Source organism: Trachurus japonicus, chromosome 8 (assembly GCF_045865225.1).
Source record: "Trachurus japonicus isolate A0001 chromosome 8, Traja_1.0".
NCBI lineage: Eukaryota > Metazoa > Chordata > Actinopteri > Carangiformes > Carangidae > Trachurus > Trachurus japonicus.
In genome coordinates, this window is record NC_140914.1 from 20,863,436 (window position 1) to 20,882,898 (window position 19,463).

A 19,463-nucleotide genomic window follows, 5' to 3' on the forward strand; every position below is an offset into this window, starting at 1 on the left:
TCCTCCTGGTCCGTCCAAATCTCGCGTGATTTGCGCCGGCGTCAGTGCGGTTACTGCGAATCACGCGAGATTTGGACGGACCAGGAAGAGGAGCTTCGAGAAGCTTCCGCTACAAACAAGCTTAAAATATAGACTTATTTAATTTTTTTCGGGACAATTACGCAATTTGGGGCTTCAGCACAAGACGGACATTACATACGAGCATCATGGAGGTATTTGGATGTTTTTTTGTGTGTGTTTTTTTACGAAGAGCTCTGGTGTCCCTTTGCAACCGTTATATGGACATGCACTGCTACTCCAAGACCCCCTGTAACTCAGAGAAGGGACGGTGGACTCTGAAACTTCTTCCAGCCCTTAGTCAACATGAGGGTGAGTAGATAATGAGCGAAATATCATTCTAGGGTGAACTATCCCTTTAAGAGCAACATTAGCTCTCTGTTTGTTTAGAGTGCCTGTGTATTTATAGGATGCATGATACCCATCCTTATGTACCTCAATAATAATCACAGTAACAAAAGTAAAAGCCAGATGCATCTTGATAATTTGACACTTGATGTATGTCCAGTTTACAATATACAGCAACATATTGGCTATGCATTTCGACTAATATAGCAGAAAGTATAAATTGAATGTGAATAGCAGGTTGAAAGCTTGGCTACTAAGAGGATATGCAAATGTAAAAAGTTGTGAACATCAAACTTTTCCAACTGAGTCTGAGCTGCTGTCTGACTTATGTGATCAAACAAAAGAGAAGAGAGGAGCTGTACATGTTGATAAAGAAGAGACTGAGACATGCAACGCTAAACTGTGGCACACTTCACCAAAAGACATGGCTCACCACATTATTTCTATTGGCACAAATTATGCAAATGTATTCAGTGTTAACAAGGATCGCATTAACCCAGTGAGATTATGTATGAACAGACACAATGAGCTGCCGAACATGACACAAATCACATTAATGTAAGTGTGATAATCAGAGTGAAAAAGTGTAGACTGACTTTGATCTTTGATAGGTGTGAACAAAATATGAAGATGTGCCGGAGCTCCTCACGGCTCAGGCCAGCTCACTAGCACTCAGCACAGACAGACCGAAGCATTAGAGGACAAACATGCTTTCAAGTGGTAACAGGCAGTGGAGGAAAAGGCCATTTCACATTCAACAGCCTGGCCTTTCCAAATGTTCACATCAGTATGTGTCATCTCACTGGTGGGCATGCTTAGCAAAGAGGCAGGGAGTGAAAATTGCGCATTAAACAGGCTGTATCTGTTAGGATTTCTGATGCAAACACCTGTGTCATTTAAAGGTGGGCAGCAACAGACGGCCCAGCTCAAATTAGTGTCATATTGAGAGGTAGCAGCATAATATTGTGCTTCTTAGTTTACAGTAAAGTATGTTTGTCCTCGGGCTGAATGAACAGATTTCATAGAGTGTGATGTAAATTTTCTGCATGTTGTAACTCTAGGGAGACTGGCCCCTGAGTATTTAAGGGAAATGAAGACTGTGGCTGTAATTGTGTTTATGAAAACACTCAAAAGGAAAACATCATTGGCTTACATTCACAATAGGACACAGCACAAATCCAATAAGCTCTTTTTATTTTCTCTGATCACTGGTCAGGCCTTACGATTTGCCTGCATGACTTGATATTCATATGACACCAGATGCTGCAGCATTATATAACAAAATGTATAAAGACCTCTCCCAGTACTCCCAGTGCACCCTGGCCACTTGCCAGCTCCACAGGAGCATTTGCAGCAGAAGCACTATAGCATTTGCCTTGTGGGAAAGCCCTCTAAACTTTGGCTTTAAAGTTTTAAGCGTTCATTTTTTTCAGCCTGATGTGATTTGGGCTTGCATAAATGATGATAATATGAGTGAGCTTTGTCACTGGGATCAACAAGTTTAAATTGAAATACTTTATTGTTATGTTATATATAAGGCTTTGCTGATTGGATTGTGTGTCTTTTGCTATAATGTGAGGATGAACCCACATGTCTCTACTTACAAACATGCACTGAATTTCCTGGAGGTGTCTGCACAATCAAATGTTTGAACTGATTTTTATTCATTTCATTAATTTAAATAGAAATCCTTGTGGATTACTGAGTTGCTTGCTACATCTTTCCTCACCCTAACTGTATGTTTGTCTTGAAAACAATCACATTGTATACTGTATAAATTGTCTCAGAGGCAGTAACAGCTGCCTTGTCTCATATTATAAGCCATAATCTTCAAAAGTTTATGCACACTATGAGACCTTATAGACCATTAGGTGCTACAAGACCAATGATAATACAGTGATGTCTCCTTTGATTAATCTTACCACATCTACATAAATGTCTGATGTGTAGATTTTTAACATGCCTCAATGTGAAAAGAAAAAAAAATCATGTGCAAATAAACACGATGCACTAAGATGTCTCGTGGACTAAAAGCATCACAGACTGATATTTATTTAGTCTTACTGTAAAGCACATTTACTTCCTAGTGTTTAGCCTCGACCAGCGTAAAGCGTACTCTCATCTGTAATCATTTACTAAATCAGGTGCAAAGTTTTTTGTAGTGGCCTTGAACCTGACACCAGCAAGCTATAGCATACTGTGGCTATTTTCTATAGGCCCTACTATGGATGTATGGACTGCTCAGCAACACAGATGAGGAGGTGCAAAGTCTTTAAGTTGAGAGCTTACCTACCTACACTGTAAATCATGTCTAAACGTGTAATGTGATTGGATGTGTTGCTCACCAGAGAGCAGGATGAAGAAGCAAAATGTCATGGTATAATCCATTTTAATAGGTTGTGTGTCCAGGTCACACTCAGTGGAATGCATGGAGCAATGGTTAGGCTATATTGATTTAATTTGCAGACAGCTTCAGCCCTGTCTGTGTGTAGTTGGTAGCCTAATGTCAGGGTGTGTGCCTGCCTCTGCACATTTACTAGATATGCTGAGAGTCTGCTCAACAGTGGAAAATGTTGCATCATCTCTACATAATTTGTAAATACAATTCAAGTCTCCTTTAGAAATATAGTAGCCTATGCCCTATTGCATTTCACCATGCTGTGAATCTGTAGGTTAGGCTACTGGGTCAGCTGTCATGCTTATCTTCTTTTCTAAAATAGGGAAGATTCATCTCATCTGTCATCATCTGTGATGGAGACGATTACGTAACCATTTGTTGGTCCACATCCGCTGCTAAGCCTCTGTTTTATTAACTCTGTGCTCCCTCTCTTGAAAGGCTGTGAGCCTGTGTGTAGCCTACTTGAAAGTGAAACGCCTGTCACTTCAACAACTACATTACCCAGAGTCCTGTGCGTCAAAAGCCGCTGTAGCTGACTGACGACGTGGCTGAGCTACGTCGCCACCCCGTGTTTCAACCAACGGACCGGGGCGATTCAAACACGGCCAACCGGCTTTGTTCACGGACTCCACGGACTTTTTCTTTTATTGCTTGATGCCCTCTCGCCAACTTTGACTACCACCACTGTGTAACAATGTCGGGGAAAAGTAAGAACCGAAATGCCGCTAACGCAGACCTGGTATCCGGCGGCGTGTCCTGCGACGAGCGCATCTTGCGGGATTGCCACCAGCTGTACACGGACCCGGACAGCGGTGAGTTGGCTCACTGACACACAGACACAGCCTCCCTCCGGGACCCGACCGACGGAGGTTGGAAATGGCTCCAGCTTTGACCTGTTTGACATTGAAATTCAACTGTTATAATGATCTATAAGCGTCACGTCGTTCAGCCAGTTGAGTAACGTAACTAGGTAACGCTGCGGGGAGCTAACCGTTAGCTCGCTAATAAACCCGGCTGGTGTGAATCTGGCTGACGGTGCACTGGACGGTATTAATGAGCTGGTTAACGTAGCGATAACTTCCACTGATGGAGCAGCCTTCACTCACTTTTAGTCACACGATAATTCAGCACGGTAAACGTTTGTAATGGAGCTGTTCATACACGTAGTTTATGTGAGTTCACAACCATCAGTTCACACAGTCGTAGCTAAATGGGACTAAATCAAATCAATGAACTACACACACTTTTGAAAATGCAATCTTTGTCCCCACTCCCCACCCCAAAAACAATCAAACAAATGGATGAATGAAGTACACCATAATGCCATAACAGTCTTTCTTCGGGCTGACTGACCTGAGACCTGCAGGTGCAGCCACAGCACCACAATGACGACACTATGCATCATTTTTAATGGACACGACTATACCTGTTGCTGAATGAGTATTCATTGATTACTTGGGGCTGCAATGATTTGATTTGTTGCTGGAAAGAAAGTTAATTGGTTATTTTGATAGTCAAAACAGTTATTGAGTATTTTTAAAGAATAAACATATTTGGGCTCTGCAAAGTTTCAGGTAATGGTGTGTTTATTCCCCCGTTTTCCCAACTGATTAAATAAACAACTGTTAAATTAAGAACAATAATAATCAAAACAATAATCAGTAAACTAAGAATTAATGATTCCCTCTGTCTTTTCCAGGCCTGGTCTCAGTGGCCGAATCTGTTGGCGTGAAGCTGCTGGCTCCCAGGAAAAAGATCACTGTGATGCTGATGGGCAACCACTCTGCTGGGAAAAGCTCCTTCATCAACTGGTAAATATGTTTTGCAAATATGTTTCTCTGGAGAGCTTACAGAGAGTACGTATAGAACAGAGGGATTTTAGCAGTAGATCAAACCACAAAATGGAAAGAAAAACAGCATGCATGATTATTTCTATACACTTAAGGTGATGAATGTAATCCCTAATACAGTATGTGCAGTAGCATCTGACTGTGAATACTTAAAACACATTCTACACAACTTCTTTTTGTTCAGTGGACAAAAGTCATTTAGAAACACCCCAGTTCTGTGTCAGTAATTTAACCTGGTACAAGCTTGTTTTTGCTAAGCCTTGCTTTCCTTTGGCAGGTATGTGGAGGAGCACATCCAGCGCACTGGAGTGGCCATTGAGACCCAAGGCTTCAGCTTTGTTACAAGTGGACGCAAGAGGGAATCTCTAACAGTGAGTCAGCACCTTATCTTTTTGAAAAAGATGCTTATCTGGCAAGAGAGTAGGAAAAGAAAGTTAATGGTCATTTTTCACAAATGTATACCTCATTCCAAGCATCTGCCATTTTACTGCCAAGTTTTACTATCAATCATTCAGTTTCTCATGATAGTGATTCATGACGTGGACGTGAAGGGAGATCTTCTAGTGATTTCAGTCCTTCTGACGAGTCTGACACCTGGTTCACAGACTCTGTCCAACTCATCGTGTTCTTTTTTCTTTAGGGAAATGCCACCCTTCATCTATATCCACACTTCAAGCCCCTACAAGAGTTCAAAGGTGAGATTTCCAGCTGCTGCCAATGTCAATTGGCTCAGAGATTTTCTGTTGTTGTTGTTGTTTCTGGCTCTACACTGTGAAAACAGTGATACAACCGTGAGCCCCGCACTGAGCAAACAGTATCGTTGACACATAGTCCTGTGGAAGATAAACAGCGATGGTTGATGTGTCTCTCAAAGAGACATTTGGGTTATTATATCACAGCAGAACAGTGGAACCACTTCCATTTGTCTTACCACAGTTTTCTGGTTTGTTTTGAATTCTAGGTGTTGCAGAGTACCTGAGCACGGAGATCTGCACGTCACGACAGAAACGCTTCAGCCTGGTGACCTTTGTGGATTCTCCAGGCTTGGTGGACGGTGACATGAAGTATCCCTTTGATGTCGATGAGGTCATCATGTGGCTCGGTGGGTTGCCACTAAATGAACTCAGCCGTGTTTGTACTGTAGTTATCACGAATCCCCTAAAGCAACAGTGACGCTAAGTTCATCTAAATGGCAATTCTTAGTAGTGCAAAGTCAGTCAGTCTTCCTTGTAAAATCTGGAATGGCATTCAATAAGGATTAATAAGGACATTTTGTAACAGGAGTTTGAGTCTGTTGTGGAAAATAATGCTTATTCCCTTTGTCACCCCTCAGGTGATGTCTGTGACCTGATTCTGGTGTTCTTTGACCCCATGGGTCAGGCTCTGTGCAAGCGTACCCTCAACATCGTCGAGAGTCTGAATGAGAAACACGGGGATCGGCTGCGTTTTTACCTGAGCAAGGCCGACGAGGCCGGGGGAGAGTCGGACAGACAGGTATAAAAAACAACACTGCAGATTAAAATAATGTTGACGGTCACCAGTGCTTATTGTTACTGACCGAGCTCTGCCTGAGAAGAATGATTACCTGAACAAAATACATCCTCTTCATGGTAAAGTGTGTGGGTAGGTGAACACTGTGGTCAAGTGTCTTTTGCACTGCACGTTTATCTGAAGTATGTAGGAGTGCAGAGAACACAAGCAAATGGACTCTCTCCATAAAGAACAGCTCAAACAGAATTACAAGACATAACATCAGTAATACTCAGCAGCAGGAAATGACATTCTTACTCTCTCCTACTAACACGTTAATTTATTGTTTTTTTTTTACCTCAGAGAGTAATGATGCAGATAGTCCAGGAGCTCTGCAAGAGACCAGGACTCAACAAATGTGGTTTTGACATGCCCACCATCTATGTTCCTAATCCCAACAAGGTAAGAGCTGCAATTTAATTAGGTTGTAGATGATTTTTAAGATGATCCACCAGCTCCCGACTCACTTTTACTCATATCAGTTACTTTAACAAACTCACTGACTGTTCCTCTCCTCAGCCAAGCCGCTGTGTAAATCAGATTGAGGATGTGTGTCGCACCATCGAGAAAACGATCAACCAAACGGTCCAGAATACCCTCAACTCTCTGGAGAAGGACTGTGAGCTCATCAGCGAGGCCATCACCGATACACTCATTAACGACAGGTAACGCACACAAACGGGCTGCGTTACAGACAGCAGGATCACACCTGTGCGGAGTTACTTTATAACACACAGACTAGCGAGACAAGAGTCAGTGATGAGTTCAGAGAATAACCTCGACCCTCTGTTCTCTCAGGCAGACCAGTGCAGATAACCGCAAAGCTCGCTGTAAGAGCTGCTTGCTGACTCTGCTGGGCTTCAGCGTCCCCATGGCTCTGATGGCCTTACTGGTGCTGGGCGCTCTGTCCAAGGAGATGCTGGAGATGGCTCTGGGCCCTCAGGGCAAAGAGGTGCTCTCACTCTACCTGGTGAGTGTCCAAGCGGGTGCACTGTACACACGCGCACACACACGGCGACGCATTCAAAGCTAATTCTAGCTGTTATGTTTCACAGGCTCCCGTAGTGAGGATATTTGACTCCCTCTCTGTGGAGCAGCAACTGTACAGCTGTGGCGGACTGGTCCTCGTCTCCTTCCTCCTGCTCCTCATTGCACGCTTCTCCTTCAGGTGAGACAGTCGGATCTCACAGAATCTATTTCTGAGCATTGAACCCCATTGGTATCCTTCACATTTACCCCCTTACTTACTTTTTATTTTCATAAAATTGTGATAGATTGAACTAAGTGGGACATTTTAGAGTAGAAATCAACTTGTCAGTGCTATTTGTCAAACTGTATAACAGACACTTTCCAAATGATCTTAAATCTCATTTAGTATTTTTGGTGCTCCATTTTCTATTGGCTACTGTACAGTGATACAAACTGTACAGTAGCCAAGTTTAGCTCAACACATGTCATGTTAAAAAGGTTAACATTATTTTCATTCCTTACAATTTCTATCTGATCCAAATTCTTAGACTTAAGGAGTTTCCCTTCTCTTATTTGCAGGACTCGACCAACAATGTCAGGCAAACAGAAAAGGCAGCTGCAGGAGAAGCTGGAGTACGTTCAGGAGGTGGTGAAGACCAAGAAGGTATTGTGAATGTGAATTGTCCTGAAATGAAAATGAAATGTTATTAGTGATCATCAATTGGCTGTAGTTGTAGTACATTTTTAACTGTCTATTCCTTCCCTTTAGAAAAAGCTCTACGAAGATTACCTTCGCCAAAGTGTCAGCGATCAGGACATGGATCCATAAGCAAAGATACACAGAAGACTCAGCATCCCCACAGTGACCTAGGACCAAATGAAAGTACAACTTTTCTAGCAAACACTAGCTCTGGTTGTGTCTGACCACCTGATTACGTGTCTTTTTTAAGTGTGCAGATGTAATTTACAGTTCAAAGCAAATGCTACTCTTAAGAAAGTCGATTCCTGGTGCTTTGATTACTGTAAAGCCTGTATTACTAATATATTACCTCTGTAAAAACTGTTAATTTACACTACCTGGCGATAAGTAGGGGTAAGTCTCATGTCATATGAGCTTCTGTTACTGATTACTTGTTTGTTGTGAGCATTTCTAAACATGTCTTCCGTGCCTCTGCTCAACAAAGGAATTTCAGGCTTAAACCACTTTAGGATATTTAAAAAAAAAAAAACCTGCAAACTATTTATGATATTACTTTATCAGAGAAACTGTATTTTGGTTAACAACATATAGCACTGGTTTACTCAAGTCACATTGTAAATGTTACTGTTTTTGAAGACTTTTCACCAGCATTTTATACGGTACCTTGTCTGCTTCGTATCATGAAATAACAGTATTGCAGTTGATACAGAAATTGTCACCATCATAATGTCTGTGTTGTAATATGTAGAATAATCATCTACACACCTGCTATTGAAATAAATGAAGTTTATGGTCAGCAAACATTTTTTTTATCAGATGTTCAACTTTTTGTATTTTCCTGTCCTGCATTGTGACTGTTTTAATTAATTACAACTGAATATTAAAAAAACTATGTTCAACAGAAGATGTGATGAGGCTTTGTCTTACACATACTATCTTATGGTGGATGGAATAATGAAAAAGTCCAAGTGCAAATAAAATTTTACAATTATCTACAGTTTTGAAAGCCTTACTGGATACTTCAAAAACATTTTTGAAATACAATTTGGAGAATGGTTCAATTGAATTGCAACTTTAAAAAAAAAAAAAAGTGATTTGGGAAAGAAATATACCTGACTTTTTATATGTGACAGCAATGGAATAATATTTCTTGTATAGTCATGTGCATCAGTAATACATCTTAGTTTGTACCAGCCACATCCTGTTGGACTGCATGGAGCCCAGACAGGCTGCATTCACTGTCTGGATATCAGATTACTAGATGAGATGAAAGTGGAGGGGAGACAGACTGAGATAAGGAAAGATGAGTCAAGTAAATTATGTGAACAGATGCACCTAGTGTGAGAGCAGGTCGATGTGAGGACTCTGCCCTAATAACAGATTGCTTCTGTGGTATCACCATTTCAGGTGGCCAGTAATTTCAGGTTCTGTGTGTTTCCTATCTGAAGCAAACAAAGGAAACTATAAACCCTGCACAGCCATGTCTTTGTTGGGTAAAGGAAACAGGTGCAAAAAGCTGAACAGTACTGAAGCTGCTGCTAATAAAACAGTTCATTGGTTTCAAGGTTATTATAAGGGTGGTTCTTGACATCTGTGAGAATTATTTCACTTGTCAAAACAAATCACTGATCAGACCTCAAATCATATGAGCACGCAGCATAAGTGACCTGCTTTCCACAGAGGAGACTTTATCCTTTGTTTATCAGAGTTGATTAAAAAAACAAACACACACACACACACACACACACACACACACACACACACACACACACACACACACACACAATCAAGATAACTTTTCATCTGCAACTCGGCAAATGCCAACTTACATGCAAACACATTCCTGTGCTGATTTTTGTTATGTTGGGAGGTAGAGTTTAGATGGTGAGGCTGTGGCAGAACATATTTCCTTCATTTCTGACCTTCATCAGCAGCACATCCCTCTTCCTGCACAGAAAGCTGTAAAAATGATAGCTCCAGCATCCAACAGACTATAAGAAGGGGGGTTCTGTTTTTAATTGAAAAGGAGTTTGAAGCATTTTTTTTTTCTTAAAAAAGGTCACAATGTTTTAATATAATCAATGAGCAGATACTGCTTTAAAATGAAAATACATAGGAAACAATCTGGGAACTTAAATTAATCACTCTCTCTCTCCAATAATAGCAGCAGTTCTCCAGCAGAGGGTATCCATATTCACTAATTATTTTCATTATAAAAAAAACTGATGATAATTGGAAACTGCGGCCTCTATAAATACATATCACAATTAGGCTCCTATGTATTTTTGTTTTGATTGTTGCAGTTGAGGTTACAGTTTGGGCCACAGGAGCCAAAGATATCAGAGTCCTTGTTGACAAAATGATGGGTGTTGATCTGTAAAAGAGAGAAAAGTGTTCAATGAATAAAATATCATCTGGGGGCCCGATTGGAGTCCAACGCAGAAGGTTTGGTTGAAATCGGGCGGGTGGTTTTGGAGAAAATGACCAAAAACCACACAGGCGATTAAAAAAAACTTTAACCTACGGGGTTGTCGAATTTTTTTTTTCTTTTTTGATCAAAAATTAAAATTTCTCCAACCTCTGATATTTGAATATGGTTTATTAGATGACTGAATGACCTCCTACTAGCCACCAGCCACCGGACATGCCTGGATACTCAGGGTGTGGGGTGGAGGATGTGGACTGTGGAGGATGTGGGTGTAGCAGCTGTAAACCTGGACCTCTGCTGCTGCTGCTGCTGCTGCTGCTGCTGTTTGACGACTCAGATGAAAACCTCGGGGCGAAGTGGGAAAGGCCTCAGAGAACAGGAAGGAGGTTGACGTGATTTCCGCAGGCTTAGACCGGGGGAAAGTTGTTTCCTGAAGTTGACACTACGCTGATATTTTCCAACACCAAAGCCCTGGTGCTCGGACTAACTATGACCTGCACAGGTTAGCGGTCAGTTGTTGTTGTTGTTGTTGTTGTCGGTGTCGGTGCTGCTGTCCCTCCGGTGGAGCGGAGCTGTCCGAGGAGGAGGATGAGCTCCAACACTGAAGACACAGGTAACTCATTAAACACGGGTTAAACTTTAATACGCCTGTTGCTCGGTCTGTGAGCCGACACTGACATCTTCACTACCACAGCTTCACCAGACACAAACTTTAACCTGTTGCCTGTCGTCACCTGTTGATCGAGCCCGACCCTCGGCCTGTTAGCATCGACCACCGTAGAAATGAACGGAGCGTCGTTAGCCGCTAGCTAACGCTCACACTCGTGCCCAAACTGCTTTAAATTTATCATAATGTACGTTTTTTTTTACTCCAAATACATAATGTCATTGCTTTAGCTCAGTTTCACATCTCTGAATACACATATGCTGTGTTTATAGTCAGCTGGTAGCTGTTTAAACAGTGGTGGGAGAAGTATGGAGAGTCTTTGCTAACGCGAAAGTATCAACAATACAGGGCAACAGCACTTAAAGTCAAGTAAAAGTCGTCAATTCATCATGTCACTTCAGTTAAAGATCATGTCACTTCAGTTAAAGTACACAGCACTGAATTTAAGCAACTATCATAAAAGAATGGCCCTCTGATCTGATATGTCATATCATCATAGATGGGCATCATACTGCCAGACTCCTCTGTTTGGCATGTGTGAATGACTGAAGTCAAATGTAGCCTACATTTTTTTTCAGAATAGTAGAGGAGAGGAACAAGCAAAATCCTTTTGTTTTAAAGGACAACTGTTGCAGGTTAGGTTAGTTCAGTTTTTATAGTTAGTTCAGTTTATTTAGAGTGTAAAACCATTAATCAAGGGGGAAAGCAAATAAGCAAAAGAACACACAGAAAGAGGAAAAGACATACAAGGATAGAGCAATTTTAAACTCAAATCACACCAAAACACAAGGCAGAAAGGTGTGTTTAAGAAGTGATTTAAATATGGCAGTGGAGGCGGATTAACTACTTATTATGTAACAGGAGGCTATCCCAGTGCGGTAGGACAACGCCCTGCAGCCAATTAAAAGTGTGGTATACTCATCATTGGCAAAGTTGTTAGATAAAGTTGGAGCAAGAAAAGGAGTGACAAGGCTTCTCAGCTAAATGATAAAGAAGCGTGTGTGTGTATGTTAACTATCAGGAGTGTCAAAGTACTGGCACCAGTTTGTGTATTCAAAATCATTCAGGTCAGTGCTAACTATTCAGAAAATGCAGCATCACAAATGTGGGAATCCTCTGCTTTCCTCTTTTGTATGTCTTTCTAATGTTACCCGGGGTCAATCTCCTCATCATTCTCCCTCTGTACTGAACTGGTCATGTGCTCTGACATACACAACCCTGTGTCGAGTAATCGGGTCATTTTGTTGCTTTGGTTGTAGATGACTCAAACATGCTGTGTGAATCCAAAACAATGTGTGGAATTTATCCTGTAAAGTTCAGTCACATCAGATAAATGTTCACCTCATGCCATTGTTACGTATTTCCAGGTTTTGTCTGATCGCTAGAAATGCAGATTCCTTTTAATCACGACACCTCACTGACTAGTCTCTCTCTACTGATGCAAACAGCTTCAAAACAACATAATGAATACAAAACATTTGAGATCTGTTTGCCATTTTCAGAGGCCAGCCTGCAGGCCCAGCTAGCCGATTGCCGAGCTCAAGTCGAACACTGGCAGGGCGTGGCAACGATCTGCGAGCTGAGCAAACAGGAGGAACTGGCAGAGCTGCAAAAACAATGCGATCAAGAGATCCAGTCTCTGCAGGAGGCCCTCAGAGGTCAGTGTGTGTCTGACTGTGCATGTGTGAGAGTGAAACATGGTGCATTTGTGACCGTCCTGTGTACACATCGTCAGGTAGTTTCCCATGATTGAGACACCACTTTTTTTTGTCCGTAGGTAACCGTTTACTCAGATTTAGTTTTATTCAGGGAAACATTGTAATGGGAGCTAAACAGCTGTTTGGGTTTCGCTTTTCTTTTTCGTTTCCTGTGTTAGTTCTGTAGTGAATCTCCCTCTCTGGAGCAGAGGTTACTGTGCCTTAAAGAGGATAAAAGGTCAGGTGGGGGGATTCAGATGTATAATAAAGTGTTGTGGAAAAGGCCACCTAACCCAAGAGTCAAGCCAAGACTTTGGGGGGTCCAGAACAAGTCCCAGACCGATTTGATTTGATTTGAATCCCATTAGCTGATGTAATACACATCAACTAACTGCTGAGATAAAACCAATGCAAAGACCATTTTCAGGACTATTACTGCATTCAGTACCAGTACTCATAATCATGTGACTTGATATACTTACATTATTCCTCAGAAAAAAAGGAAAATATGATTTCATATAAAATCTATACCAAATTTAATTGAAAGTTTGGATTGAACAGAATAACACCCAGGTTTTTCAAATCGTTACACAAGCATATACTTTTGTGAAACGAAAGTGAGCGAGTGACAGAGACTTTTGCGGTTTAAAAAAAAAGATGTCACAGCAGCTGTGGTCTTGACTGGTCGGGTCCAGCTTGACCGAGAACAAGACAAGACAGAAAAAATGTAGTCGATTCTGAGACATGATCAAGACCTTGAAAATGTGGTCTTGAGTCATACGACACCAGTAGAATAAGTTACGATTTAAAACAATGAAAGCTTGTTTTATAGTTATAAGAGGATAAGAGTTATAACTTCTAAAAAGTATTATCAAGGAACCTGAATGTAATCTTGACTGATTATATATTCTTGTCCTGTTGTGTTTACAGAGACGGCAGCACAGTATGAGGCCAGGATCGCTGTTCTTCAGTCCCAGCCAGTGGAGTGGAGGAGAGCCAGTGGACAGAACATGGTCAGTGTTTGACTTTCTTCAGTGGTGTCCAGGTATTTGTAGACTCTTTAATTCTCAAGTTGTTTTTTTTGCCGCTTTGTAGATCGGTGGGAGGAAAGGCAGGATGGACGCCGAAGTCTCCAGCAACGAATCCTTGACGCAGATCAACAACAGTCTGACGGAGGCGGAGATGATGCCGTTCCCGGGCAAAAAGACGCAGAGCCAGCCGGCGGATCTGGAGCCGGGGGTGGAGGGCGAAGGCGCTCCGCTCACCACCGAGGGGTATTTCTCACTGCGGAACTGCGACTCGGCCTCGCTGTCCTCCTTCTCCCTGGACACGCCCTCCCTGCCCAGGAGACACCACGGTCAGGACGACACCGACTCACTGGTGTCCACAGGAACGTTGGTGCCTGAAGCTATTTACCTGCCGCCGGCTGGACACCGGCTGGTCACACACAGCGACTGGGATGCGCTCAACGCTCAGGTATTGTCCGCTTTTGCAGTACAGTAACATGATAGTATTCAATACTATTCACATACTGAAATGTAATCTAATCTTATATTCATGAAATCATCCCTATTTTGCAATCTGTGCAGTTTTAATTTACCTAGCCTGTCTTTACACTACATGGTTCAAGTGGCCCAATTCCGATTTGTGGCACACATCGGATCTGTAACATGAATGTGTAAATGGGGGAAAAAACACATGGAATCGCATATTGTCAGATTGGCTCCGGGCCCCCGTCATATGTGGAAATAAATCATATACAATTCGGATATCTGCCAATACGTCTGCAGTCTAAACAGACAGACCGGATCTTTCCTGGCATTGCATGTCGTACGTCATCAATAATAATGCTAAATCCCGTGCCCACACATTTCGCTGAACCTCTGTAGTCTGTGATTAACACGTGGGGCTGACTGGACTACCATGGCCAGCTGCGGCCAGCTGTGGTCACTGTCACAGGAATTATTACAGTGTTTCATTTCCGTGTTTCCTGTTTTTTGTCCTCACTAGTTCTTGTTTCCATATTAACATTCATTTATATACGGATCGATACAAGGGCAAGCGAGGGAGTGTTAAAGAGATAGAAACAACAGATTTCACATTTGCCTACCAGCAAAAACTGAAACGAGCCGTTTAGAAATCAAGAAAGAAGAAACTATGCACACACGTGTCCAAGGGGCTTTGTCCTGTCCTCACTACGTGAGCAACGGAGGATTGGACGGTGGCACAAATGGCACTGTCAGCTGCACATCTCATAACAGCTCCGATCCACACAGGCACTTCACTAACTTTATTTTGTAAGGACAGACTGGATGTTTAATTTGTAAACAGTGACGTGTTGGATATAAACTCTGAGCACCAGACTCACCTTTGTTAATAATTATTATGGAAGCGGGTTGTTTCACGCAAGCAAAGCTGGTGTAATTGCAGATATCAGATATGGGTCACTTCTGAACACAGACAGCCAAAAATCAGATATAGGCAACAAATTGGAGTTGGGCTTCAAGGCCGTTAGTGTAAAGACAGCCTTAGGAATGCATTCAGCCTGCAGTCAGTCAGGTGTAATGAGTGAGTGTGCACTGTGTTGTGCTGGGCAGGTGTCAGAGCTGCGGGGGGAGGTGAGTCGGCTGCAGGCGGAGAAGGAGGAGCTGGAGAAAGAGCTGGACACACAGACCAACCACACACACAAACAGGTGGGAAGCACTGCTCCGAGTGTGTACAACAATGCGTGAGCCAGTTTCACACAGTAGTGTGCAGATCATATCACAAAGTGGGAATAACACACACAGATCTATGCACATGTTAATATGTTTATGTGATTGTTCAGGTAACAATGCTGCAGTCTCAGGTCCTGACCTCAGAGGCCCTCCTCCAGGATTTGCAGAAATCTTTTAGCCAGTCGCAGAACGCCGTCCAGAGCCGGCTGGTGAGTGACATCATGTTGTTCTGTCTGGTCAAAGACAGACCTTTTAATCTCTTTGTGCTAAGCTAAGATAATAGATCAAAATGGAAAAAATGTCAAGAACAGAAATTAAGTGGCAGTGTTTGAATTGTCCTTTTATCGCAAATGTGTAAAATGCACAACAACTCATCCATCACATTATTCCAACAGTAGTCACCGTGTGCCAGGATACAATTTATTAATAACTCACTGAGTAGGTGTTATAAGTTGTATTTTTTCTGCGCAGGCAGAGCTGTCCCTGTCTCAGAGGAAGATGTGCAGCGAGCTGTGCAGACTGAAAGGAGAGGAGGTTGAGGACGAGGCGCCAGATTCCAGTTCATCCTTCCCAGCAACACTGCAGGTAGAGTTACTGTTACAGGTTTTCATTTACAAATGGACCTGCGCCGCAGCAAGGAAAAACTCCAGACTCGTGTAAACATGGACTGTAGGACAATTAGTAAAATATTTTTATTGTCATTTTTGCTGTTGATTTTATTGTATATTTTTCTATTCTGTTTGTTTCTCATCTATTGTTTTCTTGCATCTTCACTTGCAAAAAATAAATGAAACAAAAACTAAACAAATGTAAATGAATCACGTCAAGTGGTTACTGACAGCTGACAACATATAGTTTCACATAGCAAAGGGAACAGAAACCTGTGAGATGCTTGCTTTCATTTCAAGTTGACTTCCTCTCTCTGAGAAGTTACAGGTGACCCGGCTTTATTTAGCCCTTTACACACATGAACATTTTGTTTTTCTCAACTCTCATATTTGGACAAACATTGAACTTAAAGCAGAAGTAAGTGGTCCGGTCGTTTTCGCTAATGCTGCGTTCCATGCAGGCTTTTGAAATCGTAAATTACAGCTTCAAGTCACAACTTACGACTTTGTAGCGTTTCAGGCAACCCACTCATGTTTTTCCGACCTGTTTTACCTGTGAAAGTCACTATAACGGCCACTCGTAACTTCCGACCGGTGAACTCGTACCAGATCGAACTGGTACCACTTCACGGTCGGAAAAATACGAGTTTCCTTGAACGCACCATAACAGTCCTCGTCCCTACGTCGCCACATTCACGGCGTTCCTTGGCTGCACACACAGCCCTGCATGCCGTTCTCTCTCCTCATTGGATAAAAACTGTAGGATACGATAAATGTTTTCTCTTCGGCTCAGATGAGCAGAGGGACTGAGAGACCCGTGTTTCAGACCAAACACTCTATGTAAGTGATTGCTGTCGGAAGATATAACTATTTAAGACTTATATTAACACAAATATATCACTTACTTCTGCTTTAACCACAGTTACTGTACGTCTCCTGCTCATGGTGTTTTCTTTTCTCTCCGATCCACAGGGGGCGCACTGTGAGGAGCGGCTTCGCATCGAGATAGTCAACCTGAGGGAGCAGCTGGACACTCGGACAGAGGAGAACGGTCTGTGGATCCCCATTCTCATTTCGACAGTTATCCTGTACTGACTTGATTCCTGACCATGACGCAGTTGTTGTTTTTTCCTTTTCTTGCCTCCTGCCTGCGCCCACCTGCGTCTTCTTTCATCAGAGGTTTTGGAGGGTGAGTGAGCAACTCATACAATAGAACTGTTAAGAACTTTTCTCTTTAACCTGCACGACTTTGTTTATCTGTAGACTGTACTTAATGCAGCCGTGTCGGTTGTTGTGTTTTCAGTGCAACTGTCCAGTCTGAAGACGGAGACGGAGAAGATCCAGGCTCAGAAGGAGCAGATGCAAGCTGAGCTGCTGGCCTGTCGCACTGAGCTGGAAGCCCTGCGGGTGGCGCTCAGTCATGTTCAGAGCACCAATAAGACTCTCAGCAGTGAGAAAGTAAATCCAACTACTACCACTACTGCTAGCACCAGACTTAGAGTTACTGTTGATGCATGCAAAGTCAGGTTTAAGAGGCCGCAGTGATGTTGTGTTTCTTTTGTTTTTTTAAAGTATATTTTTTGGGCTTTTTCGCCTTTAATGGAAAGCACAGTCAAGAGAGAGACAGGAAATGGTTAGAGAGAGACATGGAAATACTTACAATGCTTCCAAATGCTTATACAAATATAATATACAAATATATTCATTGGTAGTATATTCAGATTTTGCCAATAAACCTTAACAAATATTACACACTGTCCCTTTAAATTAGTAGTTAAATGTACTGATTTGAGTGTACACAGTTGCAGAAGAAAGCAAGTTTTATTTTTCAAGAGTGAGTGAGAAAACATATAAAGTTGATTTTACATAGTGAAATTGTATGTAAGGAGATTAGAGTGAACAGGGGTCACAACATCTGAAGTCAAACACCATGCTTCTCTCTGTCAGGCGGCGCTGCAACAACAGTGCCTGGAGCTGCGGAGTCAAGTGATCAGCCTGCGCTCCCAGGTTGAAACCAGCCAGACTGTGCAGAGGGACTTCGTCCAGCTCTCCCAGTCGCTGCAGGTAGGCGCCAGTGGAATATGGTATGAATTTTAAACTTGAATTTACATTTATTTTTTGATTTACCTGATTTCCTCCGCCTTCAGGTGAAGCTGGAGTTGATTCGTCAGGCGGAGAGTCTGGAGCAAGTCAGGGAAATCCTGGGAGAGGGGGTCAGTGAAGCTGGCTCCTCACCTGCAGAGGCCTCATGAGTCTTAGAAACCAAAAAGCGCGGACCACGGTGAAATATCCCAACAAATGACCAATTAAGGGCGAACAAAGCATGACCACGTTAAATACAGACGCTGTGGCGAAATGACCACTGAGGCATCACAGCCGGTGCTGATGGCACAGTATTGACACTGGAAGTATTTCCTAAACAGAGACGTGGCGGTTCTGTTTGTTCCACAGATGACGGTTTGGCGTCAGTGACTCAAACTGTTGCTTAGTGACCAAAGCGATCTTTGATGAACCATGAATTCTTTGCAGACACTGTTTAACTGTCTGACAGTTTCTTATCTAATGACATTTATTTCTGTACTAAAACATGTTTGTAAAACTGACATGATTCCAGCAAAACACTCAACAGTTCAACACTTGACTTTGCACTGCACCAGTAACTAATATGCAAACTACACAATCATTTTTCCATGCAAACACTCCTTTGTGCAGAGAAATGAAGCAATGGAACAATTAATACAATACAGAGACTCTCCTAAACTAAATGCATTTCAGATGGGATTTTTATGATCTGTTTGTTGTCTTTTTCTTTAAAGTTATTATTGTTAACTCTTCCTCTTGTTAGAAACAGCCACAATGGCTTTTAGACTTATGGCTAATTTATGGTTGTGGATCAGGAAAGAAGTAAAAAAGAAAAAAAAAAGAAAACAATGACAAAATGTGAATGTGTAACATCTTGCCATTTTTGTGTTAATACATACTGAAAACTAAAGATAGACTTTTCTTTTCTTCAGCCTTTGACTCTATGTAGCAGAGACTGTCACGTGTACACACAGGAAATTTCTACGTCAAGTATGCATGATTATGCTATGCAGTTTGTCTTACAGCACGTTTGATTTAGTAATGATACAATTACTATTTAATCTATTTAGGAACAACATGAAGATTTAAAATACAGCTGTAGAAATTGATGTATGGAGTCACACACAGGCTGTATGAGGTTGAAAAACCCTGAATGATGCAGTGAAAATCCAAAGGAAACTTCATGCAGATACAGAATTTATAATAATAATAATAATAATAATTTAGTACAAAATGACACATAACCTGTTATATATGCAGTTATAGAGCTGCAGCGAGAGTCATAAATCAGTCCACATGAATAAATTCAGTTATTTTGCCGTGACGACTGGTGACAGAGGAGCCCTTGTTTGAGCAATGCAGAAAACTGAGTCGACCACAGAGGATTTCTTGTCAGATTAATGTTGAACGTT

The 19,463-nt window shown here is 42.0% G+C and overlaps 2 protein-coding genes across 2 annotated transcripts; both read left to right on the forward strand.

The window, feature by feature from the left end:
* Nucleotides 1-3,353: 3,353 nt before the first annotated feature.
* On the forward strand, nucleotides 3,354-8,751 carry LOC146983160 (uncharacterized). Its single transcript, XM_085784607.1, has 12 exons — nucleotides 3,354-3,615; nucleotides 4,503-4,614; nucleotides 4,931-5,024; nucleotides 5,294-5,348; nucleotides 5,615-5,755; nucleotides 5,987-6,147; nucleotides 6,487-6,585; nucleotides 6,703-6,848; nucleotides 6,982-7,153; nucleotides 7,239-7,351; nucleotides 7,732-7,816; nucleotides 7,922-8,751. The coding sequence occupies exons 1-12, from the start codon at nucleotides 3,498-3,500 to the stop codon at nucleotides 7,979-7,981; spliced, it is 1,356 nt and encodes a 451-aa protein (XP_085640733.1). The 5' UTR covers nucleotides 3,354-3,497; the 3' UTR covers nucleotides 7,982-8,751.
* A 1,938-nt stretch (nucleotides 8,752-10,689) lies between these two features.
* On the forward strand, nucleotides 10,690-18,961 carry rabep2 (rabaptin, RAB GTPase binding effector protein 2). Its single transcript, XM_085784630.1, has 12 exons — nucleotides 10,690-10,893; nucleotides 12,450-12,605; nucleotides 13,575-13,657; nucleotides 13,740-14,120; nucleotides 15,242-15,337; nucleotides 15,472-15,570; nucleotides 15,833-15,946; nucleotides 16,942-17,057; nucleotides 17,088-17,158; nucleotides 17,273-17,427; nucleotides 17,917-18,033; nucleotides 18,117-18,961. Exons 1-12 carry the CDS (start codon nucleotides 10,869-10,871, stop codon nucleotides 18,219-18,221), a joined length of 1,518 nt encoding a protein of 505 aa, XP_085640756.1. The 5' UTR covers nucleotides 10,690-10,868; the 3' UTR covers nucleotides 18,222-18,961.
* The last annotated feature ends 502 nt before the right edge of the window (nucleotides 18,962-19,463 follow it).